The 27,328-nt window shown below is 46.2% G+C and overlaps 1 protein-coding gene across 5 annotated transcripts in view; it reads right to left on the bottom strand.

Moving 5' to 3' along the window:
- Window positions 1-27,328, bottom strand: part of LOC138258882 (sodium- and chloride-dependent creatine transporter 1-like) — a 290,710-nt gene that overhangs the window by 108,048 nt on the left and 155,334 nt on the right. For all 5 annotated transcript variants that reach the window (XR_011198597.1, XR_011198598.1, XR_011198595.1 and 2 more), the window contains exon 6: window positions 982-1,116. Coding sequence is in view for 2 of the 5 variants with exons in the window: in XM_069206192.1 (XP_069062293.1) it covers window positions 982-1,116 (135 nt within the window). In the remaining 3 variants the exon portion in view is untranslated. The remainder of the gene's footprint in view (window positions 1-981; window positions 1,117-27,328) is intronic.

Raw genomic sequence — 27,328 nt, 5'->3', positions numbered from 1 at the left:
GTTATGAGGTCCTAAGCACGAACTTCCCCAAATAGCCAAAAAAAGGCCCAGGACCTGAGGAGGGAAAGGCCTGGCAGCGAAGGGGTTAAATTGGTCAGTGAAGCAGCCACCTCTTTACTAGCACAAATGACCAGACATCTGTCTAAAAAAAGCACAGGACTGCTCAGGGTCTTCTGAGGGAATAAAATATCGGAAATGGATTTTGATACTACGACCACCCCTCCACTCCAACTAGCAAATATGTTGGTACTTGGCAAGAGTTAAATGCCGTTTAACCTCCGGATGACCTCACCTGGACCATCACCTCAGATCCTCACACTCTTACCAGAAAGAGTATCGAAAGCAGCCCAGGCAAAATTGTTCAAATTAGCCCTACTTCCTTCCTCTCTCACTGTGTCTTTCCCATCTCTTTTCTCTGTGTCCTAGACCGCCCACTCTCCCTTCTGAGCTTATCCCAGGGGAGCTAAAGAAAGCAGCAGAGATGCCAATAGCAGCCTCTGCCTTCAGAGCCAGCCTCCCAAGGCTCCAGTCCACTGGGGAAATGCCTGATGGAATAAATGGGCAGTCTGGCACTGCTCATATTACCCATTTGATTGTACCATAGCCACTCTGGCTCAGAGTCCTGATTAGCACATAGATCTAAACTTAGCAACTCCTACATCTCCAAAGATAAATCTTCAGATGGTCTCAAAATGGGTCAAGTGAGGCACATCATCAGTAAACAAAACTCAGACCCAGGAAGGTAAACCATCGACCCGTCACAGGTATCCCATTTCTGGCAAAGCACCAGGAGACTGTATAGAGATGAGGGATTAGAACCTGAGTAGGTCATGTCATGATTCTGTCTTACACAGATGGAAAACTGGTTTTCTGATTGGAGAGACTTTTTTATTATTCATGGTCACAGTGGATTTTTATTCTTCAGGAATGTGGTCAATTGTAAAGGACTACATTTAGGTCAAAGAGAGCGAGCATCCTTACCTGGGCTTCTGCAAGCTTGGACCAGTCAGGCTTCAGATAGTAAACAATGCCGTTCATCGCACCTGGAAGCGTGACACCATGAGCCAGTAGGACGATCAGAATCACATAAGGGAAAAGCGCAGTGAAGTAGACAATCTGTGGAGAGAAGCGCTGGATGTTAATTTGACAAGTTGTATGCCAGCCAACTTCACCTTTTTCCTCTTCACCATGTGAAGAGGGGAGATTGAGTTCCTACAGCAGCTAGATGATAAAAATTACTGTTTCAAATCTATGCAATACCAAACAGCAGCAACCAACTGCATAAATCAGTCATCTGACAACCAGGTTGTGCCAACCGGCTGCCACCAGTAGCACCTGGATCCGGAAGCGGGCCGCCATGAAAGTCAGTAGATTTTAAGACAGGCAACTGCCTCTAAAATGCTTCCAGAGTCACAAGGAGGCCTTCTTCTGATGTTTATTAAACCAGTAGGTCTTGGAGAATGGTGTTCAGTGGAAGGCTAACTTTACGGTAGAGTAGAATAGTGGGCATCACGGTTTTGGTGTCCAGGAGTTTCAGGGGGTGGACAAGGTGGTGGCAGACTTGGTCTAAAAGACATGTTTTGTCGTTTAAGAGGAAGTTCTAGGTCAAAATTAGGGTAACGAATTACTGAGAAAGAGATAGATTAATGAAGAACAGTTACTAGAATAGCATACTTTTACATATTATTTCTGAACACATCAATATTGCTGGTAATGTACATGTTCTGTCCAATATTGCCCTGCTACGGTAACTACATGCATCTGTTCTTTGCATACCCGTTTACAGGGGCTCTTGTACCCCACTTACCTCCTCTCTCATCTGGGATTCTGAACTTCTTACTTTCTTCTATGACCTCAGTATCATTGCTACCTTCATAATAAATCCTCTTTGAACAGCCTTGATTCTTTCTGCATTTCCATTCCCTTTTTAAAACTCTGTCTTTGTCTATACCATTGTATATTTGCACTCACTTTGATTGAGGTATTCATTCTAATTTGCTCCACATAATCTATCGTCACCGAGCCTGTACATTTGTACAACATGGTAGGACTCAACCTTTTTTGTCCTCTTCAACTATCGCAGTGTTCCCACCCCCTACCTTCCTCCAGATGTGCCTGCTACACTAAAGCTGTACTTCATCTAGCTACCACCACCTTGGAGTTCCTCACTTCAGACCAGTCAGCAGCCTTTCTACAGTCAATCACTTTGTTCTCCCTAATACTTTCTCCACGTCATCAAGTATTTCAGAACCTCGTCACCTTGTTCTCATCTTACCTTGTTAAATATTCTTATTCCGCTGTTGTTCTTATTCACTGCCGTAAGACAATCATCAGGTTTCAGCCTTTAGTCCACTCATCTGGTCAGCAGCATTAGATTTCATTGATAGGACTGCTCTCCTTAATATTATTTCCTTGTCATCCAGTATTTCTGTATTTAATTGCCAGTTTCTCATGTTATCTTTGTAATAATGCTTTTTTGTTCTTTGGATACTCTGGTCTTCGGTGATCCCTTCTCTTCTACACAGATGACTTGAAAACTTTGCTCCCTCTTCCTTTTCTGACTCTCACCACAACCGTCACAAGCGGTATAAGATGTGTTGAAGTGTAGATGTTTGGAAGTTTTGTGAATTTACACCTGGAGGTAAATACAATTGCTCCTTTTTTTCGGCCATCCACACCTAAGCTCATCTACCTCCCGCCTTCCTTTTTTTAACTTTCTACTGCCAGCTGGACATAGTCTTCCCACATCTTTAATGTTTGTAAAATGTACCACTTTTTGTGTTGCCAGTTTCATCATTTCGGTCATGCTTTCTTCCCCTCTCCTCTTGGGCTTTTTGCTTGCACACAGATCTACCCGTGATCTTCAATGCTGTGGTCCACTTGTTTGGTCATTGTCTGCCCTCTTTATGCACATCTCCTTTTCATTTATTTACGCCAGTTTCCATTCCATCATTGTCTTCTTCAGTTTCCTTATCATGGTCTTAAGACCCGTTCTTCTCTTTCCTAACCCTTACTTCTCGCCATGCCCTCTCACTGTCCCGGCTCTGCTCCTTAGTTGGACCTTCCGCTCCATGGGCTCAGTCCATTCAGATCATTTGTTTGGATTGCCTCCAACATCTAGACTTCTTCTCGAGGTTCATTCTTCTCTCTCACATCATTTTAATCTTTTGTAGGAGGATTCCTCTTACTGTAACTGTTTCCATCTATATTGCCTGCTTAAGAGGCTTCTTTCTATAGAGTCCAATTGGCTTCGATAGCCAGAAAACTCATTTGATTTATAACAATGAAAAAAAAAAAGTACAAATACTAATAAAATACTATGTATCATTATAGATGAGTAGGTAATGAATGAGTGGTACTTAGTGTGTTGTAGCTGATCCCACTTCCAATACACACCTTGGAGTAGGTGTGTGCTGTACAAGTTTTATTCATTCATTCATTACATTGATTTTCCATTACGCTATATCATTCTTCTGAAGCCTACATACGGGCAGGAGGATGTGACTGGTGCAGTGAGGAGTAGAATCACCCCAACAATCACTGTGCCTCACCGAAAGCACAGCAGCCGTTTGTAGTGCTTTCACGCCAGAATCAAGGCGCATGCAGTAACCGCGAGTAGGCACATCCATGGATGTTTCCCCCTCTCTGTCACTGAGTCGGTTTGGTTGTAGGAATCCCTAGGTCAGTAGGTTGTTCAGCTCCAGCAAACATTTGCATCTCTATCTCTTTACAGTACATCTTTGCTCAGCACTGGTTTAAGTATCATGTTAGGATAACCAACTTCAGTGTGGAGCCTGCCCCCTGAGTGGAAGTACATCTCAGGTTGGTTGGGAGGGGGGTGGCAAAGATGAAAGTAAAATTTACTCTGGAAAGTTATTTGAATTTGATAAAGGGTATATTTTGAAAAGTTTAACAACTTTTCAAAAATGCTCTTGCTGGCGAAAAGTTTCACAAAAAATGTCTCCAAAGATTTTCCAGCCAACCCTACTAGTTTCAGTGATGCAAATGTTTGCATGCTTGCAGAGCCTTCCCACATGAAAGTTGTCTGGGCCCAGATGTAGATTAAAGACCCCTTGAAGTGTCTACATGTAGCCTGCCTATTTTAATGTCGATATTTTTGACAGAAGTTTGTACTAGCATTTACTGTATTACAAAAAGGCTTCCAATGTTGTCCGCTAAGGGCACTGAGGCATGATGAGGGTATTTGACCAGAATCACACACAGTTTGACCAATTGGGATAGAAAGATTCAGAACGGAGGTCTCTGTGCCAGTTACCTCCACTCAAACTTAGGCTTACGGGTAAAGCCCACACAGATCACTGGAGGAAACCAGCATGATCCAGCGGACCTTTAAGTTAGATCTCAACTGGTTCTTACCATTTGTTGATGGGGTACAGTACATAACTAGCAGCCCCAAAGTCAAGAAAGTGCCAAAGACACCCACTAATGCCTGTTGCCCTCGGCGACTGCAATTATATGGCAGAGGAGGGCCAAATTATGCAACAGGGTGAAGAAAATTTTGCAGCAAGAAAAGGCAAATTATGCGGCATTATGCAACACATTTTGTAATAGCATTACTTTATTATTTTGCCATTTTGAAACTTGTGAATACTGTCTGGGCATTGGTTGCACTTCACTATTACCAGTTTAACACCTAGGTGTAGCAATAAGCTACAGAAAGGTCACCAGCCAACATTCGCAAAGGGCCTTCCACTGCACTGCAACATGCCTTACTGTGTTTATAGTAACTTTTGAATGGTTTGAGCTAGAAACACATTTTTCTGTTAAAATCTGCAAATTATGTGGTAGATGATAGATTAGGTGGCAAATGCAGCAAATCTACAATTATGCGAGAATGGCTGCACAACACCATAGTTCCACTGGCTCTGCTCTTACCCCATCGTCACTTTATGTCTCGTTTCTCAACACACCGGTTTGCTCCTAGAAGCGTCTAGTGATCAAACGTCACTTAGCAGTATTCACCCATCCATTATAATGCTTTGTTTTCTTTAGGAGCCAATGGACCCACTTCCAATATGAGCACATTGGTAATTCTAGAGAGGAACTGGGGGGCGTGATGGGGGGCGAATAAGCCAGGGATAATGCAATATAAAAGATAATTTCAATAGGTACTAAGATTATAGCAGTAAAGACCACCATAGTCCTCCCCCCACACTCCAGAGCTGCCTGTACCACTAGTCCTTGGCCCACCAAACTCCCTAACTCTGCTTCGCCCCCACCCTCCATCTTGCTCAGGAAGTTTTCTTATAAACATCAACACCACATTTACATGATCCAGTGGTAATATTATCAAGCCTCCTTGGCAGGACACTTCAAAGACAATGTAGTCAACAATGTATTTCACGATTGGCTGGACGGTCGGAAAAGGTAGATTTAATGTCTCTCTGTTCTTTTCGCGCCATTTCAACTTCTGGACGACGCTTGCGGTCACTGGACGATGAAGTTGGCTTTGTTGCCCACAGGGCCTTTGTTCTTGCGCCGCTGAGCGCAGGAGATTATCGGCTCGCAGGGCAATGTATGATTAATCCCAGAGTCCTCTGCAGTCAAGCGTGCCAGAAGAAGTGAGCAGGGAGGACTCATGAGCGCAGTCACAATAAGCCTCTGAGAGGTGGGGTAGGCTCCCATGGAATCAGGTGTGAGACCATGGAGAAAAACTGCATTGTGTGAGGAACAGCGCGTTCCGCGACACAACAGACTATGCGCATTGTAGAAAAGGTCACTTTGATGAACTGCGATAAGCTATCATGGGCTCTGTAGGAAAGCACAAACATTATTTTACTCAGACAAAATCACTAATGCTCAAAACTGTTGTATGACTCTCTTCAATATGGTTAAAGAAGTTTCCGACCCTTGCAAAGCGTCCCCTGCACCCTCGCTATCTCAGACTCTGCGCAGAGCTGGCCCTTTTTTCATCAAAATTGTGGCAGATATCCATCTTCATTCGTTCAAAGACACCGTAAAGTGGAGTGCTATCTGTGCACTCACACTGTCTTCAGCTGCATGTTGAACTACACCCAAAATGAGCATCACAACAGCATGCACATGCCGGGTCTAACTACAAAAATGAAGTCCTGGCACCCTCTGGATCTCTCTACCTTTTTGGCTGTCTTACAGTATATTAAATCAGGCACTCCGCTGGGTCCCCTACCCCCCTTCCAAGCTCGTCTTTTTGCATCTGGAATTACTACAGTTAGTGGTCTTCTTAACTCCTCTTTGCACGAGAGCTCTGTTCCACAGAGCTGGAAGCACACCATGGTTCCTCTGCTCCTAAAAAAAACCCTAATCTTGACCCTACCAATTGGTCGAACTTTCAACCAATTTCCCTGCTGCCCAGTTTCTCCAAAATTTTAGAGAAACATGTGAACAAGCTTGTTAGAAATTGGGTCTCTAGTTGGAAGAGGTATGCACCCTGTCCAAGTAGGGACCACAATCATGTGTTGAAAAATAAAGCGATGCGTCAATTTTTTCCGGCGCAGCAAAAGCGATGCATTGTTTCTTTCCACGCTGCAAGGTGTTGCCTTGGTTTCTGGGAGCACAGCCTTGGTTTCTGGGAGCACAGCCTTGGTTCCTCACTGTGATGCGGGATATTTTGACACCCAAGGGCGATGCGTGGAAAATCCAGAACGCATTGAGAAGAGGCAATAGGCGCTGCGTCTATCCGGAAGACTATGCAGTGATTTTTTCAGCCATGAGGCAGGTGCTGTGTCCATCTGGCAGATGTTGTGTTGAATTCTGCAGGCGTTGCGTTGATTTTCCAACGCGATGGATGTTCTTCTCCTTGGTGAAGTCTTTGATAGTTCTGAGACCTCAGAGCAGGAGGCAAGCTCAATCCAAGCCCTTGGAGAGCACGTGGAGGAAGGCATAGTCCTTCCAGCAGAGCCATGGGTCAGCAGACAACAGGGCAAGAAGCAGGCCACTAATCTTTCCAGCAAAGCAGTCCAGATGAGTCCTTTGGCAGCCAGCCAGTCCCTATGACAGAGTCCAGTTGCAGGTCCAGAAGTGTCCGATTTGGTGGGGTCACAGACCTATTATATATAACCCAGTCCAGTCCGCCAGGAGCCATGTGGGGCGGGTTATCAGTCCTTTGTGTGAGGGCAGGCCACTGACCTTTGAAGTGTAAGCGAGAGCCCCTCCACCCCTCCTGCCCAGCAAGACCCATCAGTATACAGATTTACGCAGATGCAGCCGAGTGTCCTGTGTTTATAGCTGTTTAGGTGAAAATCACAAGTGGAGCCTGGCTTCGCTGATGATACGCGCAAGTCTTCTGGAACCAGCCTTTATAAACCTTGTGACTGTAATTATTTTTTCAGAAGGGTTGTTACGGCTGAAATATTTATCATTCCGAACCAAGATTTCTGCGCTCCAGTACCTTTTTTCATTATGGTTACCATGGATATGGTTCTTCCATTTACAGTTTTCTTTAAGCTGGCCTATGAGACAACTGGGGTTTTGTCCTGAAGGCTGGCAGAGGTGGGGGCATGCTGCGTTTAGGACTGGATGGACCTGGCTCAAACCCTGAGACCAGCTTTCTCTCAGTTCTTGGCCAAGCTGTAACATCTAACCTCCGCCTCCACCCAAAGAGTGCACGTTCATGAAAAGCTTGGCAGCAACAAGCTGTCCATGAAACCAATCTGTCCCTTTTACTCTGCAGATATCTACATATCCATAGCAAAAAAAGAGTTTGGCATGGGCGGCACAAGTTACACAAGTATGCGCTCTGCTCCAGGATAGTGGCCCAGGCCAAGTGCTTATGATCCTGCTGAGCTGCAGAGTCATCCTTCACAGCCCTGTGGACCAGCACGCATCCGGTGGAGCATGTTATCGCAAGCAACCAAGGAGAAGCCAGAGGTTCCAGAGGACTATCTGCGAGTGGTGGAGAAATGTGGCTGTATTTGCTAGTGGCAATGAGGATAACTGGCGTGGCAATGATGCATTGCACACCGAGACGCAATGCAGATCCCTGCATGACAACAGTCTTTTACAGAATAGTGGTGGCAACTGTGGATACTTGCAGAACTTTACAACATGCTGGAGGTATCTATGGATGCTGCATGCCAGTGGAATTTACAAGTACAGTGTCCACTGGGGATTTATTTTGTGGCAGATCAATCTTGACAGGCTCTTAGCTGGAATATGACCCTGGTTAGTATTTAAAACTGATATTATTTCTTCCAGCATAGGATATTCACTGGGTATCTGGCTTCTTTGTACTTTCCAAAACCAACACATTCTTCAGCCTCGCTTGTCTCACATTGCCAAGAGTATCGGCATCTCCTCTAGCAGGTTTCCTTGTCCCCGGCAATCGCAATATTTGTTTCAGCTGGCAAAAATGCTTAAAAATGTTGAATCAAAAAGCTGAGAAATATTTCAATATTGAAAAAAACTCACTATTTGACTATAAACATGCCAGGACAGAATGGTTAAGGTACTGGGTTGTGGGTGTATACTGTGCTTCAGCTGTAAAATAATGGGTGCAGGGGCCTGAGGATTTCTTAGGAGACCCCCACAGGTACTGTTGAATACCCAGGGTGGCAAATACCAAGGATGCCTACTTTTGATGTCACCACTTCCCCTTCCTTTAACCACATGTCTCTCTTTCTACGACTGCTAGTGGGCACTTTAGACAGGGGGCAGGTAGGATGATCAAAGCGTCTGCTGGGAAGGAGCAGAAACCCTCAGAGCTCATTGATTATCCCACTGATTATCCCTTTGACTGACTTTCAATAAAGCAACCTGTTTTGCCCCAGCGCGAGCCTAGCCACAGCCATGTGCAGCATGATACCAAGCCCATATCCATACTCTCTGTCAGTAACATTAGGACAATGACACCTGAAAGTACACTTTCCACAAAGGCTGGAGTGAGAACAGCAAGTGATCCGGTCCTTGAATGTCTGGGTGACACTCTATGCATTTCCTCCTCTGTTCAGAGAAATAATCCAAATCTTGTTACATTAGTGAGGCCCAGACATACCATGTGAGCTCAGACTGTTACACCAGTGACCCCCATCCCACTCCAGGAATGCCCTCAAGCAAACGGGCTGAGAGTTAGAGGGGATGGAAGAGGCAGGAGAGAGAGGCCTCTATTTGAGGATATGAAAGGTACAAGTGACCCCTATTTTTTAGGGTTCAGGGTAATACTCCTATTTACTGTGAAGCGTAATACCTACTGATGAACCCATGATTCAAATATGCCCGATGTTTCTTCGCCAACAATTGTTATGTAGTATGAGTTCCACCATATTTGATACCGTGTAGTAGATGTCCTGATGAAGGCTGGTGTTAGTTTCACCACAGCCAAAACATTATCAGTGTTTCTTCATGTGACCCATGATACATGGCAATTTTTCCAGCTTTTATGAATTGATGCTTTTCTATAGGTTATGTATAGAAATTTAGTTCTGCTAATTATGCATGATGAAGTTCAAAGGCAGTGGTTTGTATGTTGTCTTCAAGTGGCTATCCATATGGGACGATGTTAGGATTGACTTGTGGATGAAAATATGATAGGGCTTGTAATCCAGATAACGTTAGACAAAGGGGGAGATGCTTTTATTTAAATTTCCCATTTTTAAGTTTTTCTTTTGTTATATACATTTTTCTTTTAGAATAAAAAAAATATTTTAGTTAATTGGTCAGATATCTGTCTTGTTACTCTGTATATATTATTATGCTTGTTTGCTTTACACTTGGGTTGATTCTGTCCTCATAAGAGGAAAATCTATACGAAAAAGATAAGGATTTCGCCATCCAAACCTTCGTGTTTTCAACCAATTTGCCTACATGAAGAGTAGTGAATGTTAGCCCCAGTGTGAACTTAATATATATTTTTTGCAACTCTTTAATATAGAAGTCTCCGAGTTTCCCAGTTATACAGTTTCCCTTTTTGCATTTATGGAATAGGGATCCGTGGTCTGTAGAACACACTCAATGAGATGTAGTACAGACTTCACCAAACCTGTGCATTGTGCTCAGTGACCAGGAATGTGGCCCTTTCTTGACCCACACAGCGTGCTCCATCTCCTCCGTAGTGGCATGGAATGGGTTCAGAAGGACACCACAATGTTTCTCCAAGGTTCCCCTCGAGAAAAATGGTTTGCTTTGAAAACACTAATGGGTCTGACTTCATCTCTTACGCCTACTCACAGTGACTTCCTCAAGTACGACAATCAGGACAAAAGATAAAGGCCCTGTTTCTTTTATGGATGAAATCAGGCCACAGCACCACGAAATAAAGTTTGCAAATGGCCATTGATGCACATCAGCCACACACCCATCCAGGCTGTTGCTTGCTCCTGGATTCTTCGTCAAGGTTCTAGCTAGCCACACCTTCACCCAAGTTTGGGACCGTAGAAGAAGGCCTTCTTCCTCTACTTCGTCTCGTTGTCCGAGAATCCTGAAGTGCTCTCAGCATTTAGTAGAGGCAGCTATATTAACCATTCATGATTCTCACATTTTTGGTTCTCTTTGCTTTAAAGCAAAACGTTGCAAAAAGTTAACAGCTGACTATTTCTTCATCAGCGGAAGAAAGATCACGTTACGTTTGATGCCAAGGGAAGGCTTAGCACGAAGTAGAATCACGGGCAAGGTTCCAGGGCAAGTGCCATGTACGTCGACCTAGATGGTCAGAAAATGTAATTGGGTTTTTGGCATACTTGAAAGAATTTGACACAATCAGTTTCTCGAAGGATACAGAATTCACTCCCTTCATTCACCGCTGGTTCTACTGCTATCAGCAGGGGTTTTCACTTCAAATAACTTGGGAAGATGCAGTTGATGCCTCAGTGGCATAAGGGAACTTCCATTAGTCACCCCCAGTCAAAGTAAAAAAACATTCAGCCCCAGGTCCTTCCAAAGATGAATCTTTGAAAACACGTGGGTGGCAAATGTTGGGTTTATTGTTGTGGTGAAAAGGATCTCAGATGAACTCTGGGACCTTCACTGGCCATCTGTATGGGACCATTTCCCTCAAAGGGCTGGAATTGTCAAAGGACCCCAAGAAGAGGAGACTGCTTACAAGAATCTTCATCTCTCCAGTAAACCCCAGTCTTGATTCTATTTTTACGCTGGAGAGACCCGTTGTGCAGCGCCCAGAGGGAGCTGCTCCACTTCTGGGAACAGGAGCTGAGTGCAGGTTGTGATGCAGTCTCTGCCTTTGTTTCAGAAGAGTTGCACCTACTTTTCAATCTGGTTTCTTGTGAGAAACCGATGTCTGGACAATGTCCAACAACATTGTAATCCATCGCTGCGCTTTCCTCCCAGTGTGGCGGTTGGGTCAGTCGCACTCGGGTTTTCAACCAAACATCACTGCATTTCTCCTTGTCATTTGCTAGGAGTGAATTACAGTGATTGTGACAGTGAGTGACAGCCGTGCTTGTTGCCTGTGACTTTTTTCCTGGTGTACATGTTTTCATTCAGTTTCCCTGGAAACAGCCATTCCTTTGTCCTCCCCACCATCCATATTTTCAATCCAGATTTCCCAAAAGAACTAGGACAAAAGTCTGTAGATGGTCAGTATTTCATTTCTGCTGCAGGACTGGGAGAACTTTGGTGTCCCAATTTACTTTAATATTTTGAGTTTAAGGTGCCTTAATGACATTCCCCAGGTTGCGCATTGACAAGGCACCAGAGGACCCATGTGGTATTAGAACCTGCAGAAGTGCTCATTCAGCCCACAAGGTTCCACCTTTCTGAAGCACCAAGGCAGCACCAGCACACCAGGAGGAATCTGCACAGCTTTTAACCCATTCCAAAATGGCAGCTCTTGCTTCTGCATGCACACACAAGGACGGACATCTTTAAATGTTTCTGCAAAACTTTATTACAAAAAATATTTAAAAATTCTTAAAATATTTTTGTAATAAAGCTTTGTTAGGGGCAAAGCCAAAAGGCTGGCTGACAACGCAAATCTATTGGTTTTGTCACTCCTTCATGATGCAAGATAACTATACCCAGTCTGTGATTTCCTTGCATGGCCCTAATGGTTAGAATAGGAGTTCTTTTAAGCAATGTTGGATACCCATTTCTTATTGGATGCCCTGCAGCGGCTTAAATAACAGAAGAATGAAAAGACTGAAAAATTTGCCCTGGGGCATACTAAAATGATGTGGTCCAACAGTTGGTGGCCTTCTAACTTCAGGCCTCCGCCACGTCCCACAAATGTGGTCACAAATGTCAGCTTCTATTTGGAATGATAAGTTATCTTGTCCACTCAGATCAACAAGACTGTCTCTTCTTGTTTCTTCCAGCTCAAGATCTTGAAGTACATGTTATTTTATCTGACTCTAAATGCTGAAAGCCAGTCTCTCAAGCCCTCATTATCTCAAGTCTTTACTACTGCAACAAGCTCTATCCCTAAGGAATTGATTTAGAAATTACAATTACTCCAGAACATTCCTGTTTGTCTGATCTTTGTCCTAGTCAGGAGAACACACATTAATCCACACAGACGTGGTCTCCACTGGGTTTTGGTTAGTGATTTAAATGGTCATGGAAATGAGGGCGTTAGAGCCCTCCCCTTGGGTTTCTTTAATCCCCCAGCAGCAGTGGGTACTATTACACACAGCCTGTCATGCAGAGTACTTCACACACCCGGGTCAGTCATCATACTATCTTTGATATTCCCAATCATAATAAAATGTATCCACTTACCTCGTTAGATCAGCTGGACTGACTGTCAGCAGGGGCAACTGTCTGTCAGGGGAAGCATTCATTTGTCTAGCGCCATTTCAGATGCGATTTCAGATGGGCCGACTTTGGTTGTTCCCTTAACAGGCGCATCTTGCCCACATGCTGATGTAGAATAAGAGGGTGTTCTTCTTAGAAAGATGGCTACCTATAAGACAGATATTCATTTAATTTCTTGGAATGTGGCCGGGGTGAACGTAAATTCAATCTCCCTTATAGGTAAGTACGATGTATGTTTGTTCCAAGAGACCTGGGCTGTTACTAAGGTTTTTGTTAGCAGGTTTACTACTTACAGTGTGGAGGCAACACTACCTAGGAAAATAGGCGGGGCAATGGGGGGGGGGGGGGGTCACATGATCTTGGTAAGTAATAACATTGCTTGTGTGCAGGAACCTCTTAAGATAGATTCGCCTGACGTAATGGGCATGAAGTTACGGTTTCCCAGAGTTCTGGCACTGGTTATACTGAACGTGTATGATCGCTCAATGCCAGCAAATAGGGAGTCTCTAGGTTTAGGTTTAGTAGACAGTTTAGTGGAAATCCACAAACAGGAGTCTAGAATAATAGTGGCTGGCGATTTTAATACCTCGTTTGAACCCTGCAATGCTGTTAATCTGGTAACCAAGGAAGAGGATGAGTATTGGGGTACCCACAGATGGTTGGCAGGCCGCTGGGCCACTTTACCAAGACTGCTTTACAAGCAGCCGCATTGGTGGTGGCACACGGGCTGCGAGCCTGTAATGGGAGAACTCGCTCTGATCCGGATAGAGCATATACATTCAGAAGGGGATGCCAGAGGAGTGTTATTGATTATGTACTGGTGGATGTCCGTTTGTGGCCGGACCTTAATGATGTGGAGGTGTTGAGTACCACAGACAGTGATCATAGTCCCTTGGCCGCCTTGTTTGGGGGGGGACGGAGGGGAGGGAATATTTTAGTTCATCAGCTCTGGAGCAAGCAGTATTGCCAGAACCCAATGTAGCAAATAAATGTCGCAGAATAATGTGGTCAAGAGTTGTGGAGGACCACGATATGCACACAGAAATATATTGATTGTTTGTACATTATATATAGGAACTAGCAGGATCAACTGTTGACCCTGGCCTCATGTTAAGTACTCACACTTTATATTTTGATAAACTCAGATCTATTTTTGTTAGGGTTGGTCAGGGCAGTCCCAGGCCGGGAGGGCAATCCTCCAAATGGGTTAACCAGGAATGTAGGCTGGCCCTACGATCTCTAGTGAAAGCAATAAGGGAGGGTAATCGGGAGACATTACATTTGCTCGTGCTAGAAGTAAAATGGAGCTTAAAGTGGCAAGGAAAATATGGGATGAGGATAAATAGCACAAGCTACTCCAGTCCTTGAAAGTGAGAGATAATTATGTTTTTTGGGTCAATAACAGCAGATGGGACTAGAGAACAGGGTAATCCTAGGTGTTCCCACATAGCACCGGACAAGTGGGAGGAGCATGTTGGAGCTTTATACTCTGTGTGTCCCAATGAAGAGCATCACTTGGATGTGGGGGAAGAGAACTCACTTACTGTCACTTCTGCGGTAGGGTCAGGCGAATGTGTTTCACCATTCTTTGCATTGGAAGAAACCCTGGCAGCAATAAACAGTTTGATACCCTTGAAAGCCCCCAGCCCAGATTGTATTCCAGGGGACCTATAAAAGGTCGGAATCGCAATTGTGGGCCCAGTATATAAACTCCCTATAAAATGCAATAGTTAAAGGGGTAAAGATGCCAGATACTTGGAAGGGGGCTGACATTATTCCATTATTTAAAAAAGGGGATGTGAGCCGCCCTGCTAACTACCGTCCTATCGGTTTGCTGGATAATCTCCAAAAATTGTTTGGGAGACAAGTACTTGACAAATTACTGTTGTGGGCAGCCATCGAAGATGTATTCTCAACCCTGCAGGCAGGTTTCTGGCGAAAGACTAGTACTATTGATCAGATATTTAGAATTCTTGTTTTATACTGGAAGCAGGTTCTTCTCTGCCAGCAGAAGCTATATGTTGATAATCTCTGGAGAGTTTTGAGGAAGATGGGTGTCCCTAGTGACCTAGTTGAAATATTAATTAGATTGCATACCAGGAATAATGCTCAGGTACGCTTAGGGGGCAGGGATGGAGAACTGACGTCCAGAATTCCCATTGATCGTGGTGTGCATCAAGGACACTCTTCTCTTTACGTGAATTACGTTACTGAGTACCTTGAGCAATGCGTCAATGACTTTCCCACCAGAGATAGAGAGAAAATTCCAATCCTTCTATTCGCAGATGACTCTTTAATTTCTAAATCCCAATGGAGCTTCAAAACCTGTTGACGAGGTTTGGGTCATTTTGTGCAGAAAGAGGATTGGAGATAACTTGCTCAAAAACAAAATACATGGTCTTTGGCAAGACCCCAGCAAGTACGAAGAGTGTATCACCCTTCTTCAGCCAGCTAGCTAGCTTGAATGCGTTCTTTCTGTATTTGTTGCCCTGAGTGGGAAGAGTATCCCCACACATGGGTCCCTTACTCACTGTGCCACTGGATTTAAGCTAGCCTGGCTGATGAGGGGTTATCCCCTGAAATTGGTCCCAGGATGCTTGTTTCCGGTCCAGGAAGTACATATACCAAAGTCATTAGAGCAGGAGTGTGGCTGCAGGGTGTCTAGTTTATCCTTCCATCTAATACAGTGGAGTAGAGAGGTGACGGTAAAACCCAATCAGTAGGTTTGTGGGACGCATTGTTCAAAGCAGTTTAGCTTTTTAGCACGCCGGTTGTTGTAAGTGATGGAAAAGCTTCAGCCATCATCAATTTAAATGAAACTTATTTACTTGAAAGTAAATCACTGTCCTCGCCACCAGTTTCCCAATCCAAACCGAAAAGAAAAAAAAAAAGAAAGGGCTAAACATTTGTTTTTGTAAAACTTTTCACGGAGTGAGTTGGTGCATGTATGTGACAGGCGGCTCCATGGAACGTGTGACACTTTCAGATAGTTCTAGATTTTAGCTGGGAAGGTTTCTTTTGAATTCTGGGACTTGTAGTTTCCTTTTCTCACTTCAAGTAAAGAACTTAAAAAAATCTCAACATGCAAAGCATTGATGGAAAAATGGACTGGTGGGACATGCCACATAGCCACTAGGGCACTGCCAAGCCCCTCTCGGTACATTTTATGAGAGTGTACACACATTATGTACATGAAGATCAACCATGAACGCAGTTTGGGCTTTTTTATAGGGATTGAGGAATCCTTTGGGGCGCTGCTTCTGTCATTGGCTCTACGCATTCCTCTAGTTTGTCAGTGAATCCATTCTTTTGGTACCTGCTTAGAAAGGATAAGAGTCATCCTGGCAAAGTGTGCATCCTTCACACTAGAGGCTCTGTTGATGCCCGGCATGAAGACATTCTGCAGAAATCTAGTCTTCAATCAATGTATAATGCTTGTAAGATTACAAAAAACTGCAGGACTAGTGTTGATTCCTCAGTGTGCCATCCATAGATTAAAGTTTCTTAGAGACATGTAAATGTAGAGCCTTAGCCCAGCCTAGTCACTTCCCAAGTGACTCTGCTCCAATGGGAGACCATGGACGTCATTTAGGGGTCGCAGCTGCAACCCCCGGCCTGCCACTGCGACCACTGGCACTGCATTTGCGACCCCTGGCCTCAAGAGGTGGATCCGTGCCAGGAACACAGAGGAAGCTCAGTTGTGGCTCCAATCGCCTTGTTTTTTTGTCAATTGTTTTTAAATACACAAATAGTGAATAATAATATTCACTATTAGTGTAATAAACAATGGGGCACAATTAGCTGGAGTATGACCCTCTTTGGTAGCTGAGGTAAGTAAAAGTGATTCTATATATATGTTGTGTGCTTGTAGGTGAGACTGTGTTTATGTGAGGGAGAATGTGTGTATGTATGTGTATGTAAGCATCGGTGAGAGTGAACGTAAAGGTCAAAAGGCATGTGACGTACTTCCGCTACCCCTGGCCTTCTGGTGAACTGACGTTCATGTGGGACACCCCTGCCAGACAGTCTCTGAGAAGGTTTCGAATGCGAGCACGCACGTCATGCAAAATGCAACCCATCTTGGTGCTGCACCTGTTAACATTTGTGGGAGCCTGGGGTGATGCACCGGGGGCCCACAGGTGTGTGGGGGGGGGGGCAGTCTGGCCTGCACTAATTGATTCAGGGTTGGCTTGGGAAGGTGGGCAGTCAGGCATTGGCCAATGGTCTAGTACCTAAGAGTCACCTCTGGGCCAGTTTTTTAAGCCCTCTGTCCAGGGGCGGCTTCTCCGCTATGGCGCAGGGTCATGATTGGCGCAGGGCAGGTTGGGAGCCTGCATTGCAGCGGAGAGAGCGGCGGCGGTGACCAGGTAAGTTTAATTTTTTTTATTTATTTTTTTGTATTACGTTTGTTTTGCTCACCCCAACCCCCACCCGTCACTTTGCCCAGTCACCAGCCGCGACTGCCTCTGTCACCCGGCCCACAGCCTTGCTACCTTGGCAGCAGCCCCACTGCCAGGCCGCTGTATTGCCAGGCTGACTGTTAGGGCAGAGACTTGCATCACTAGGCCTGCCATCGCAGACTTCAGCTTGGCCCCTGTGGGGCTGCACAAACCCCCCAAAAGCAGTGTTCCTTCTCCCCTAAAGCAGCCTCGCTGGGGGCTTCGGTGTCAGGTGATATGGGCATTAGGCCACCTTCAACTCAGTCCCTATGGCTGCCCCCACCTCCGAGGCCAGCCCAGAAGCTATTCCCTTTGCTTGCTTCTTCCTCTGCCAGGCCAGAGCCCTGAGGCTAGAGTGGGCTGTGGAGGGGGTGAGTGGGAAGCGGCCTTCCTGGTAGGCCAGCTGTTGCTCTGGCTGTAGGGTCATTCCCACCACCTCCACCTTGGGTTCGACCCAGCCCAAAAGCACTGTCTTTCTCATGGCCCCTCCCCACTGGGCCATCACACCACGTTCAGGCCTTGGTGGACGGGGAGAGAGTATGGTTTCTCTGGGGGCCAGGTGTTGTCACTTCAGCCCCAGTGTCTTTCAGGGCCGAGTGTAAGATGGTGGCGGGGGGGCGCAGATGTGTTTGCACAGGCCTAGCTGTGAGGCTACCAGAGCTGCCAACTTTGGAACTCAGGAGCTATGTTGGAGTCCCGGCATTAGCTCAACATCCTGTGATTCTGGGCAAATCACTTAGAGGGTTAATACAACTTTGGAGGAGGTGTTAATCCGTCCCAAAAGTGACGGTAAAGTGACGGATATACCACCAGCCGTATTACGAGTCCATTATATCCTATGGAACTCGTAATACGTCTGGTGGTATATCCGTCACTTTTGGGACAGATTAACACTCCTCCAAAGTTAGAATAACCCCCTTAATCTCTCGAGTACGAAAAATAAAAACATTCGATCTCCTCTAACACAACTGGTGGTCATGTAAATAGATCCAATGCCCTTGGGACCAGTTCACACAATATAAAACTACTAAAAAGCATTATAAAACAGAACCGGCCATTGTTCATGTTTTAAAATCCTGCAAACGCCAGAGCATGATTATTACAGAGGAATATTTATATATAATAAAAACCTTATTCCTTTTTAATATGGCTTTTCTGCCTTTTTAATTTGGCGATCAGTCACGGATCATTAAAACAGCTTTCAGGAGCGGCTTGCTGGACGGAAAAGGGGTGGGGCGGCGCAGTGCGTGGCGGAAGGGGGAGACACGATAAATACAACATTTTTTTTTTTCTTCTTTTTTAAACTTACCTTTTTACTCCCGCTCCCATCTGCTTCTAGACTGGACTGCAGGCACAGGCTCCCATCCTGCCCTGCGTCCAGTCCTAACGCATCTTTCATGCTGCTGGCAGCATTAAAGCAGCATTGGGATTGGACGGAGTGCCCAGCCAGGGCACTCAGTCAGCAGATACTTTCAGTCTGCCACAGTCTCCAGCCCGGCAAGGCAGTGTCTGGGTTACTGGGTTGGAGAGAGCCCAGTGCGCATGTGTGTTTGGCCAGCCCGAGACGGCGGGCCAAACATACCTGCGCACTGAGGGAGGAGTGCTGTGCACTTCCTCTCGTCCCTGTCACAGCCCCAAGGCCCCACCCATTTTACTATAAAACGATAATAAATGTTTATTATCGTTTTATAGTATAAGTTGTGCAGCTGTTGCTGCTGGCGGGGGGGGGGGGAGGCGACGCTCCTCTGCCCTAATGGAGGAGCCGCCCCGGGCAGCTTTACAAATCAATACAGAGTGCATTTCTCTTATGGTTCCTGTTTAAAGTACAAACTGATTAGGGGAAAAAATACCGAATTCAGGTGATTTTTGTCATTTTCGTAGAGGCCAGGATATTAAAGTACCCTTGGAGTAAGGTGTTGTGGGCCTTCGATCATTATATTTCACTTTGCACGCCCGGCCAGAACTCGCTGCTTCTAGTTTTAACCCACGTTACTGGCTCTGTTTGCTATAAAATGTTAAAATTGCCAAACATTTCTATAAACATGAGTCCAATGGGACTAATTAATTGGCGCTTCATGAAAGGGCACGATCTGGGAGTATGTGCGCCACTATTTTTTAGGTGTGACCGGGCCTAATTGTGATCCCAATCCGACCCTGACTGATGTTGTTCTGCAGGCTGCCTGTGCCCAGGTTGTGCAGTTCTGGCCTCAGGGAGGGTGCTCTAAGGCTGGAACCCAGTTCAGGGACCACCACAATCTGGTAAATAAATATTGGAAGGCACCGCCCTCCAGCTCCCCCTGACGGCCACAATTGGTATCACAGCGCAACCCAATAAACCTCCACTTTCTACTCTACTAATTCCAGCTCATAATTGCATCCCCCCACCAGGGGCCGTATTATACAAAGTGTCCCGGGGGCTCAACGGCGCCCCGGGGCACTTTGATATTACAGAATGGGCCGGGGATGCTGTGCAGCCCTTTTTGTAATATACATAGTGCTACCAAACATATAGCGCCAGTGCTATCTCAAGATGGCGTTGTCTCATTTCCATGGGGGCGTGGCCCCATGCAAATTAGAGAATCTGTCTCCGCGCCTAGATGCAGGCGCAAAGGCAACTAAGCCATCAGGAGCCGTACTGATAGTGTGCCACAAAAAGGTGGCACAATGTCAGTGCGCCCCCTGATAGCAGCCCTCTGGAGCGGGTGCAGGGGGTCCTATGGACCCCCCAGGCATCCTGGTGCAGTCACTTGATGCGTCGCCTGCAAGGGGGATCTCTTTCCCCTCTTTAAAGTGCAGGGAAGTTGCCGCCTGCACAGAGAAACACTGAGCAACTGCTTCAAAGCCACTCCATATTCCACCTGATTGTGCTGCCCCTATGGAAGCATGAGTTTGTGGTTGCCATGGGGACAGCGCATTCATGCTAATAATGCACATTCTCTTTGCGTAGGGTGTACCTCTCGAAAGGCCCTATGTGTAATACGGCCCAAGGTCGCTGGTGCCCTCTCCTGATCCGCAGTTCTCAATGGCTGGCCCTTCACCCACCTCCCTGCTGAGCCACCTCAGCCCTGACCTGTGGGTCTTTATCGATTTGGGCAGAAGGAAGCATACACAGTCCTTCTAATGGACAGCAGCCATTTGCATAGGCCCGCCCTTATTTTGACCTGGTCGCCTCACACCGTACACACAGCTCTGAGGATGCACCTCTATCTTGACCCACATGGCCCGTTGACCTATTCGGCTAGAAACCTCCACACAGTACCCATGATAAACATTTGTCCTTCCTTGAAGGCCTGTTTTCAATTCTTCACATCACTCCACACAGTTCTTCTGATACTCTGACCTGCAGGGCATAAGCTGTGCACACAGCTCCCTCGAAGCACCGCACTTGTGAGTATCACTCGCTGGTGGACCGGTAATGAGCACCAAGGACACAGACCTTTCATTGTGCCTCAGTCTTAAAATACAGGTCAAGGGCGTAGGTGGCCCTTCATGGAGGTCACTCACCAACACGTCAGACTTTGAAGGCAGGCCTGGCTGGTATAGTAGTTTTGAGCACCTTGTGTACACTGCACCTCAATCCTACTGCTGATCTCTAGGGTATATCATGTTTTACCCTACATGCACGCAGCTCCAGTCCACTGACGCGTCTCCGTCCCAACATGTGGGGTGAACTGTTATTTCTGTACTGAGCCAATGCCTTACACCTCCATCAATTTACCTCTATCCTGACTCAGCCTGGGCGAAGCTCACGGAGTTTAACTCTGCGGAGTTACATAAAAACTCAGCGAAATTCAACAAAGTTCCAGAAGCGGGCGAAATTCTGCTGTGTCGCACGGCTCACACAGAGTTTTAGCCCTGGAAGCTTGTTCTGCACTGTAAAAGCAGTACGAACTGCACCACGTGGTGCGTCAGAGAGCGCGGCTTTTTTATGACGCTCGAATAGATTTTCTGCCTGAGTGGCAGCTTTCTCATCGTAAACAGTTGCTATCTATCGCAACTGCCGGCATTGAGAAATCTCACGAGCCACGCATGATAGATAAAAAATTTTTTTTTAAACTCTGCCATGTGCAGTTGGTGGACCAACTCCTCCAAAACTATGAACTCTGCCAGAGGAATGGAATTTTTCGTCCAACTCTAGTATACTCGCTTTGGACCCTCGATGCACAGCTCTAGAGTCCCTCCTTCTGGTCTTGCGTTTGCTCCTGCCACCTACATGGCCAGCTCCCACAAACTGGTGCCGGAGGGCCATGCTGAGGAGACCTGTAAAGAGAGCTCAGCTTGGGAGACCTCAGCTCTGTGCCAGGCCTCTGGAATCCACTGAGCAAACAGACTTTGAAAAAAAGACCTGGTTCTTCAGTGGCTGTGGGCTGATTCATTACAGAGAACATGGAAGACATCACAAGAAGCCAGTGTCTAACAGGCCAGGAGGACTGGGACACAGACATTCACTCAGGGCTGGCTTCAGCACTGGCGGTGCCTCCCCTCCCCGTGACCTCCTTCTCCATGAATTCCCTCACTACCACCGTCCAACAGCACCCCTCACCGCTCCATAGTCCCTCTCTGACATATATTTAATTTTTTATAGCGCTACTCATAGTTCACTCACACAAGGTTCTGTGATCTGCATGGTACAGGTTCTTTGCAGCAGGCACATTAACCCCCGGCGCTACTTTATGGTGAGTCAAAACTGCGCACAAGAAGGTTTCCATTCTTTTAAACCAAAAGGTATCTTTAAACACAGCACCCCCCCCCACCAGTCAGAGCCAGGTGCGGCTGCACCGGTCGCACCGCCCTAAAGCCAGCCCTGCCTGCGGTAGTAGAGGTATCATGCCCCAGGCACAGGGGCAAACAAGGCAAGGCATCCTTGATTTAATTTACATGGCTTTTCTAGTGCAATAGTGAAAAATACAGTGTTCAGACCTCACTGAAGGTCTTTACTTAGGGTACATTAATGCCCTACCCCGAGGGCCCTTGGAAGCTTTGGACTTGGGTAGGGGTCAGTTCCGTGTCTTCTCTGACCCTTTAACAGATAGCAGAGGCCTGTTTTGAGCACCCCTTCTGTGACTCAAGTGGGGGTGGAAGGAGGCGTGTTAGTGCAGCAGGTGCAGTAACACCAGGCCCAATGGGTGCGAGAGGCCGACTACACACCAATCATGCAGGTCATTTTCTCCTCAGTCATGAGGGGGCCGGGGCAGTTTCCCAGCCCTCAGTAGGTGCAGTTTATCCCTCCAGCACTCACTAGAAAAAGACAAAACATACCATGCAAGACTTTTTAAAAGAAAACAATAATTGTGACAGATGAATTATCAAAACAGCTTGCAAGATATAAAGTGGAACATTCCAAGACTGAAAAATAAACTGCAACGAGAGGAAGGGCATTGCTATCTGTGGTGCAGCAGGTGCAGTTGCACTGGGGCCCAAAGGCCTGATGGGCCTACCAAACCCAGCCAGCAGTGCCAATCAATGATTATAAAGCGCAGATACTCACCCGTTAGGGTCGGGGGGAGGAGTCAGCTGGGAGGAGGGAGGGTGGTAAAGGTGCTTCACGGAGGGGGAAGGGGGCAGAGGAAGAGGGGAGAAAGAAAAAAGCAATAGGGAAAAAGAGGGGTGATAGAAGAAAGGCAGAAAATGCAAAAGTGAAAGAGCAACAGAGAGAAGAAAAGAAAAGGCAAATGATAGAGCAGAAAGGCAGAGAACGCAAGAGTGAGAGAGAAGAAAAGTAAATACTAACTTGTGATGGCCACTAGACCACCAGGGATGAGGCGCAGGTATGAGCCTGCGGGGGGAGGAGTGCCTCGAACGGAGAGTCAGGAGACTCTCAGTTCATCCCAGGCAAGGGGCAGAGGCAGCAGCAGCCAGAGGAGCTGGGGAGGGCAGCAGACGCTGACCAGGACACAGCCTGTGTATGACAGCATGTGGGAGATGGCCAGTAAAGAAAAAACCGAGTTTGCAAGCTGATTGCGAGAATAGTACCTTGGAGTGAAACTAAAGATCTTTCAGAGAGTATAAAATAGGCGCTTAAGTCTGAGGGCATGCCCCCTCTAGGGTGGTGCGACCAGTGCAACCGCACCAGGCACAGACTTTGGGGGAGGAGGGTTCCATGTTTAGAAATAACACAGGTTTAAAGAGCACCTACCACAGAGTTCCATTGGTGTCCAGCAGCAGTTTTAAAACTACAATAAAAATGGCAAGTTAACTCTGGTGATTAATGTTCCTGCTGGAGAGAGATTGGGGTTTTGTCTAGCCAGTTTCCACTCATGATAAAGTAGCGCAGAGGGTTCATGTGCCTGCTGCTAAGAATGTGTATCACACAATCATCAAAGTGTATTTTGTGTGGATAGCTCAGTGGGTTCCTGCTTTTGTCACAGAAATCCTTTTGTTAGTGGCAGTTCACAAATTACAATCCTAATCTAGCAGAATGAACTATAAACTCTCGAAGAGCTTCATGCAAACTGCATGGTATAAGTTAGAACGTTATGGTTTTACCCCAGTCTCATTATCCTAATGTTGCTGAAAAGGGTTTGTTTGGGTAGAAATGCATTCTTATTCGTAAAGCCAACCACTGTGTGGAGTTTGTGCTTCTTCAGACTAAACACACTTGAAATCTACTGCCCACTAGTATCTGTTACGACTCTGTCGTCCCATTTCTAGGGGGCACTGTAAGGGGACTGTCGGAAGCCTGGGAATCACCTTCAACACTTATCTAGAGTCCCTTGCTGACACCTGTTTGTTTCTCTTTTCTCCATGGTACACTTGTGTAGTACTACATTTGCTTCCTGGGACTGCAAATCCCATAATGCACAGCCTGGTAGTCAGGAAAGCCCGGATTCTGTTTCCCATTGTTTTCTATTAGAGAAGTCCAGTTGCTCCTTTTCACTGGATCCTCTCCTTCAGGACTTGCAAGTGTCTGAAACTACATACACCTGAGACCTCTCCTGTGCAGCCCAGCTTGGAACTGCTTATAAGCAGCCATTTCCTCAAGATCCCCGTCGTGCATTGGAGTTCGATTCCTTTGTGTTACAGACCCTTTGTCGGATGGTGTTCCAGTTTTGTTCCTGTTCTGATCCAGCTTGATCCTGTTTCTCTGCCCTGCTCCTGATTGTTCCAGACAGAGTCTGCTCCCTATCTCTTAGCCTCGTACCGGTCTTTTTTCTTCCAGAGCCTGCTCCCTATTTCTCTGCCCTGCTCCTGCCTTGTTTCAGCCTGAACCTTCTCTCTGTTTCCCAGTCCTGTTTACTGCTCATTTCCTACTCCCTGTATTCCAGCCCTGTCCTTGCCTGTTCCAGCCAGAGCCTGCTCTCAGTTTCCCAGTCCTGTCTCTGTTTGTCCCAGCCAGAAGTTTGCGCCCTGTTTTCAAGTCCTAGTCCCGCCTTTGCTTCAGCCTGAGCCTGTTCCTAGTTCTTGCCTCTGCCTCTTAGTTTGTTCCCTTCTGTTTCTGTTTCTTCTTGGTTATTTGTGTCTGGTAATTGTTCTATCAGTCTTCACCAGTGTATAAGTGTCCTCCTTTGTTCTGGGGTTGGCTCCTGGTTTCCAGGAGGCAATTCCAGCCCCCATCCTTGTCCAGTGTTATACGTTGTCTTTCGTGCCTAACAGTGACAGTGTGCTGTTGCTGTTTTCTTAGGAATCGCCACTGTGTTTCCAGCTGGACCCACAAGAGCGTGTCCTGTGTATGTAAGTACTATCCTTGTTTGTGCTCTAGGGTCCAGAGACAGAATCACTTCTGCTGTCTCCTTTCTATGGGGCTGGCAGGGTGACTATCCGTAAGAGCAAACTGCACAGAGGCATTGAGATTCCCGGTCACTGTGGGAGGTTCTGCGCCCAACTCGGTGTACAACCCCAGCGTGTTTGTCCACTAGTAATCTGTTTCCTATTTGTTCACACAAGGGTTGCTCTGCTTTTACTTTCCTGTTTCCTTTGTCTGTCCATAGCTGTCCTTTCCGTGTGTGCCTTTAGCTGCTCTTCTGCCCCAGTGTACTACAGCTTTAGGATATTCGGTGACCTCAAGGGGTGTCCCAACCAGAGTCCTGATCAGACCCGCCCGAAACCGTGACAGTATCAGTGACTCCTACACCCTGTAATCCTCATTTTCTTTTGTAACATTTCCTATAGACTAATTTAAACATGTATGGCTCATTAGCTCTGTATAAAGTGTGTGTGACAATGCTTTGACATCCTACATTGGTATGAGTAGCACTATAAAACAAATGAAATGCAGGTGAGAGTGGAGCTATGGAGAGGTTGGGGTCACTGGTGAAGAGTGGAAGTGAGGGAATTTATAAAGGATGTTTTTGGGGTGTTGGGGGGGAGCCAACAAAGATTGTTGCACCGGGCGTCACCAGCGCTAAAGCCGGCGCTGCGTGAGGGGGCGAGTCTGGTTAAGCATGTAGAGTATGTACGTGTTACCGCTCTGTGTACTCTGTCATTTCCAGAGTAGCCATGTTACCGTCTTCATGTAGTCACCAGAAGCACTTATACCCGCTTCCTTGGCAGTGAAGGGGAGGAATGAGAGGTCTGCAGCCGTTCTTCAGACTCCAGCCTGGGTGCAGGAAGTGTTGTTCTCATGGCTACTCTGGGACAGAAGGATTGCTGTTTGGTCCTAGGCTTCCTCTGATAAACAGTGTAGACAACAACCTCAGACGAGCTTCCAGGTATCTACATGGATCCAGCAATCTAGTGTTACACTGTCAATAAGCCACAAGGAAGTAAAGTTCACATCTGAGAGCAGATAGTCCTACTTCTGTTACTGCTTTTAATGTATCCACTGCTATCCTGATTCTTCTACCTACCCCTAGATAAGATCCATTCACATCAATATCTTAAATTAGTCAATATGAGATCCATATTGGCAAATTGACGAAGAGCTTTAACAGTCTTGGCAGCAGTACCAATTTAGAAAGGCTATTCCACCCAGAACAGATAGTGGCAGCGTTTTCCAGAATGTTATATTTCCCTGCGAAGAGCTCACCACTGCATCTGTTGCCTGACAGTAGGTCTTCATCAGAGGGGTGCACTCGTACTCGGAGGTATATAAATGTATGCAGTTCCCAACGTATACCAGCAGGGGGCGCATGCACTGGATCATTGTATGCATTTGACCTGATCAGTAAAGTGCATGTTTTTGACCAGTTTACTTTTTAGCTTGTTGGGCTCCCAAATTCTTATAGGATGCCGAGGGGTGGACCCTAGCCCTTTTTGCGCTCTTTCGGAGTAGTAAACAGTAATCCACATATCGTGATTGGATACGTATGTCTTCCTCCAAGGGGATACTGCAATCCCTGCATCCCGGACATCTTCCTAGGGCCTGATTTAGAACTCTCCAGACGTGTTACTCCGACACAGTGGTGACGGATATCCAGTCTGGCGAAATCTAAATCCTATTATATTCTATGGGATTTAGATTTCGGCGGACAGGATATCAGTCACCGTTGTGATGGAGTAACCCCTTGTTGTAATCGGTCTTTCATTTTCATGACAACACCCCTCCATTGAGTTCTACATCAGACCTAGTGGTTCCATCGGCAACGCAAATAGCATCAGCAATAGCAGACATCCCCGTTTGGTATCAAGATAAATTTTATATGCGGTAGAGGTTATATCACCAGTTTTAACTCCAGCCAGAGTGTTCGAGCAGAACATAGGTAACAACTAAACGAAGTTCCTGCTGCGTCCTGTGTGCCACAACACAGCAAACAGGTCGGCCCAGCTCAGGGTGGCAAAAGATCTTTCCAGACCAACTGATACTACTACTGCATGCTGAAGGTCATGAGATGTCTCACCTGGTATTGTACATCACTGTCTAATATTGAGTGATGTGTTACATCCGGAAACTAACCCATTTTGATCCCCGAATGCCAACGTAGTGAGGTTGGGGAAGGAGACTGTTGGCTAGTGTTTTACTACGAATTTTATAATCTGAATTTAATAGTGACACACCTTACTTCCGGGAGCTCGTGGTGTGGTTTGTGACGGGAGGCAATCAGGTCTACTTCTGTTGTATCAGGTCGCTAGTGCAATACATGAGCAGCTGATTACAATTGCACTAATTTAGCTGCAAAGTTTGTGACATCAAAAGTTGAATAAAAATTCTAATCCTAAACCATCAGATCCAGTTACTTTACCCTTCGTGTCTCACAGAGCATGCTTCATTTCAGGCACAGGGACTGCAGCTGACCAAGGTCATTGGC

This window comes from Pleurodeles waltl, chromosome 9 (assembly GCF_031143425.1).
Source record: "Pleurodeles waltl isolate 20211129_DDA chromosome 9, aPleWal1.hap1.20221129, whole genome shotgun sequence".
Lineage (NCBI taxonomy): Eukaryota > Metazoa > Chordata > Amphibia > Caudata > Salamandridae > Pleurodeles > Pleurodeles waltl.
Note: the sequence above shows the minus strand (reverse complement) of the source record. Positions and strands in the feature narration are given on the sequence as shown.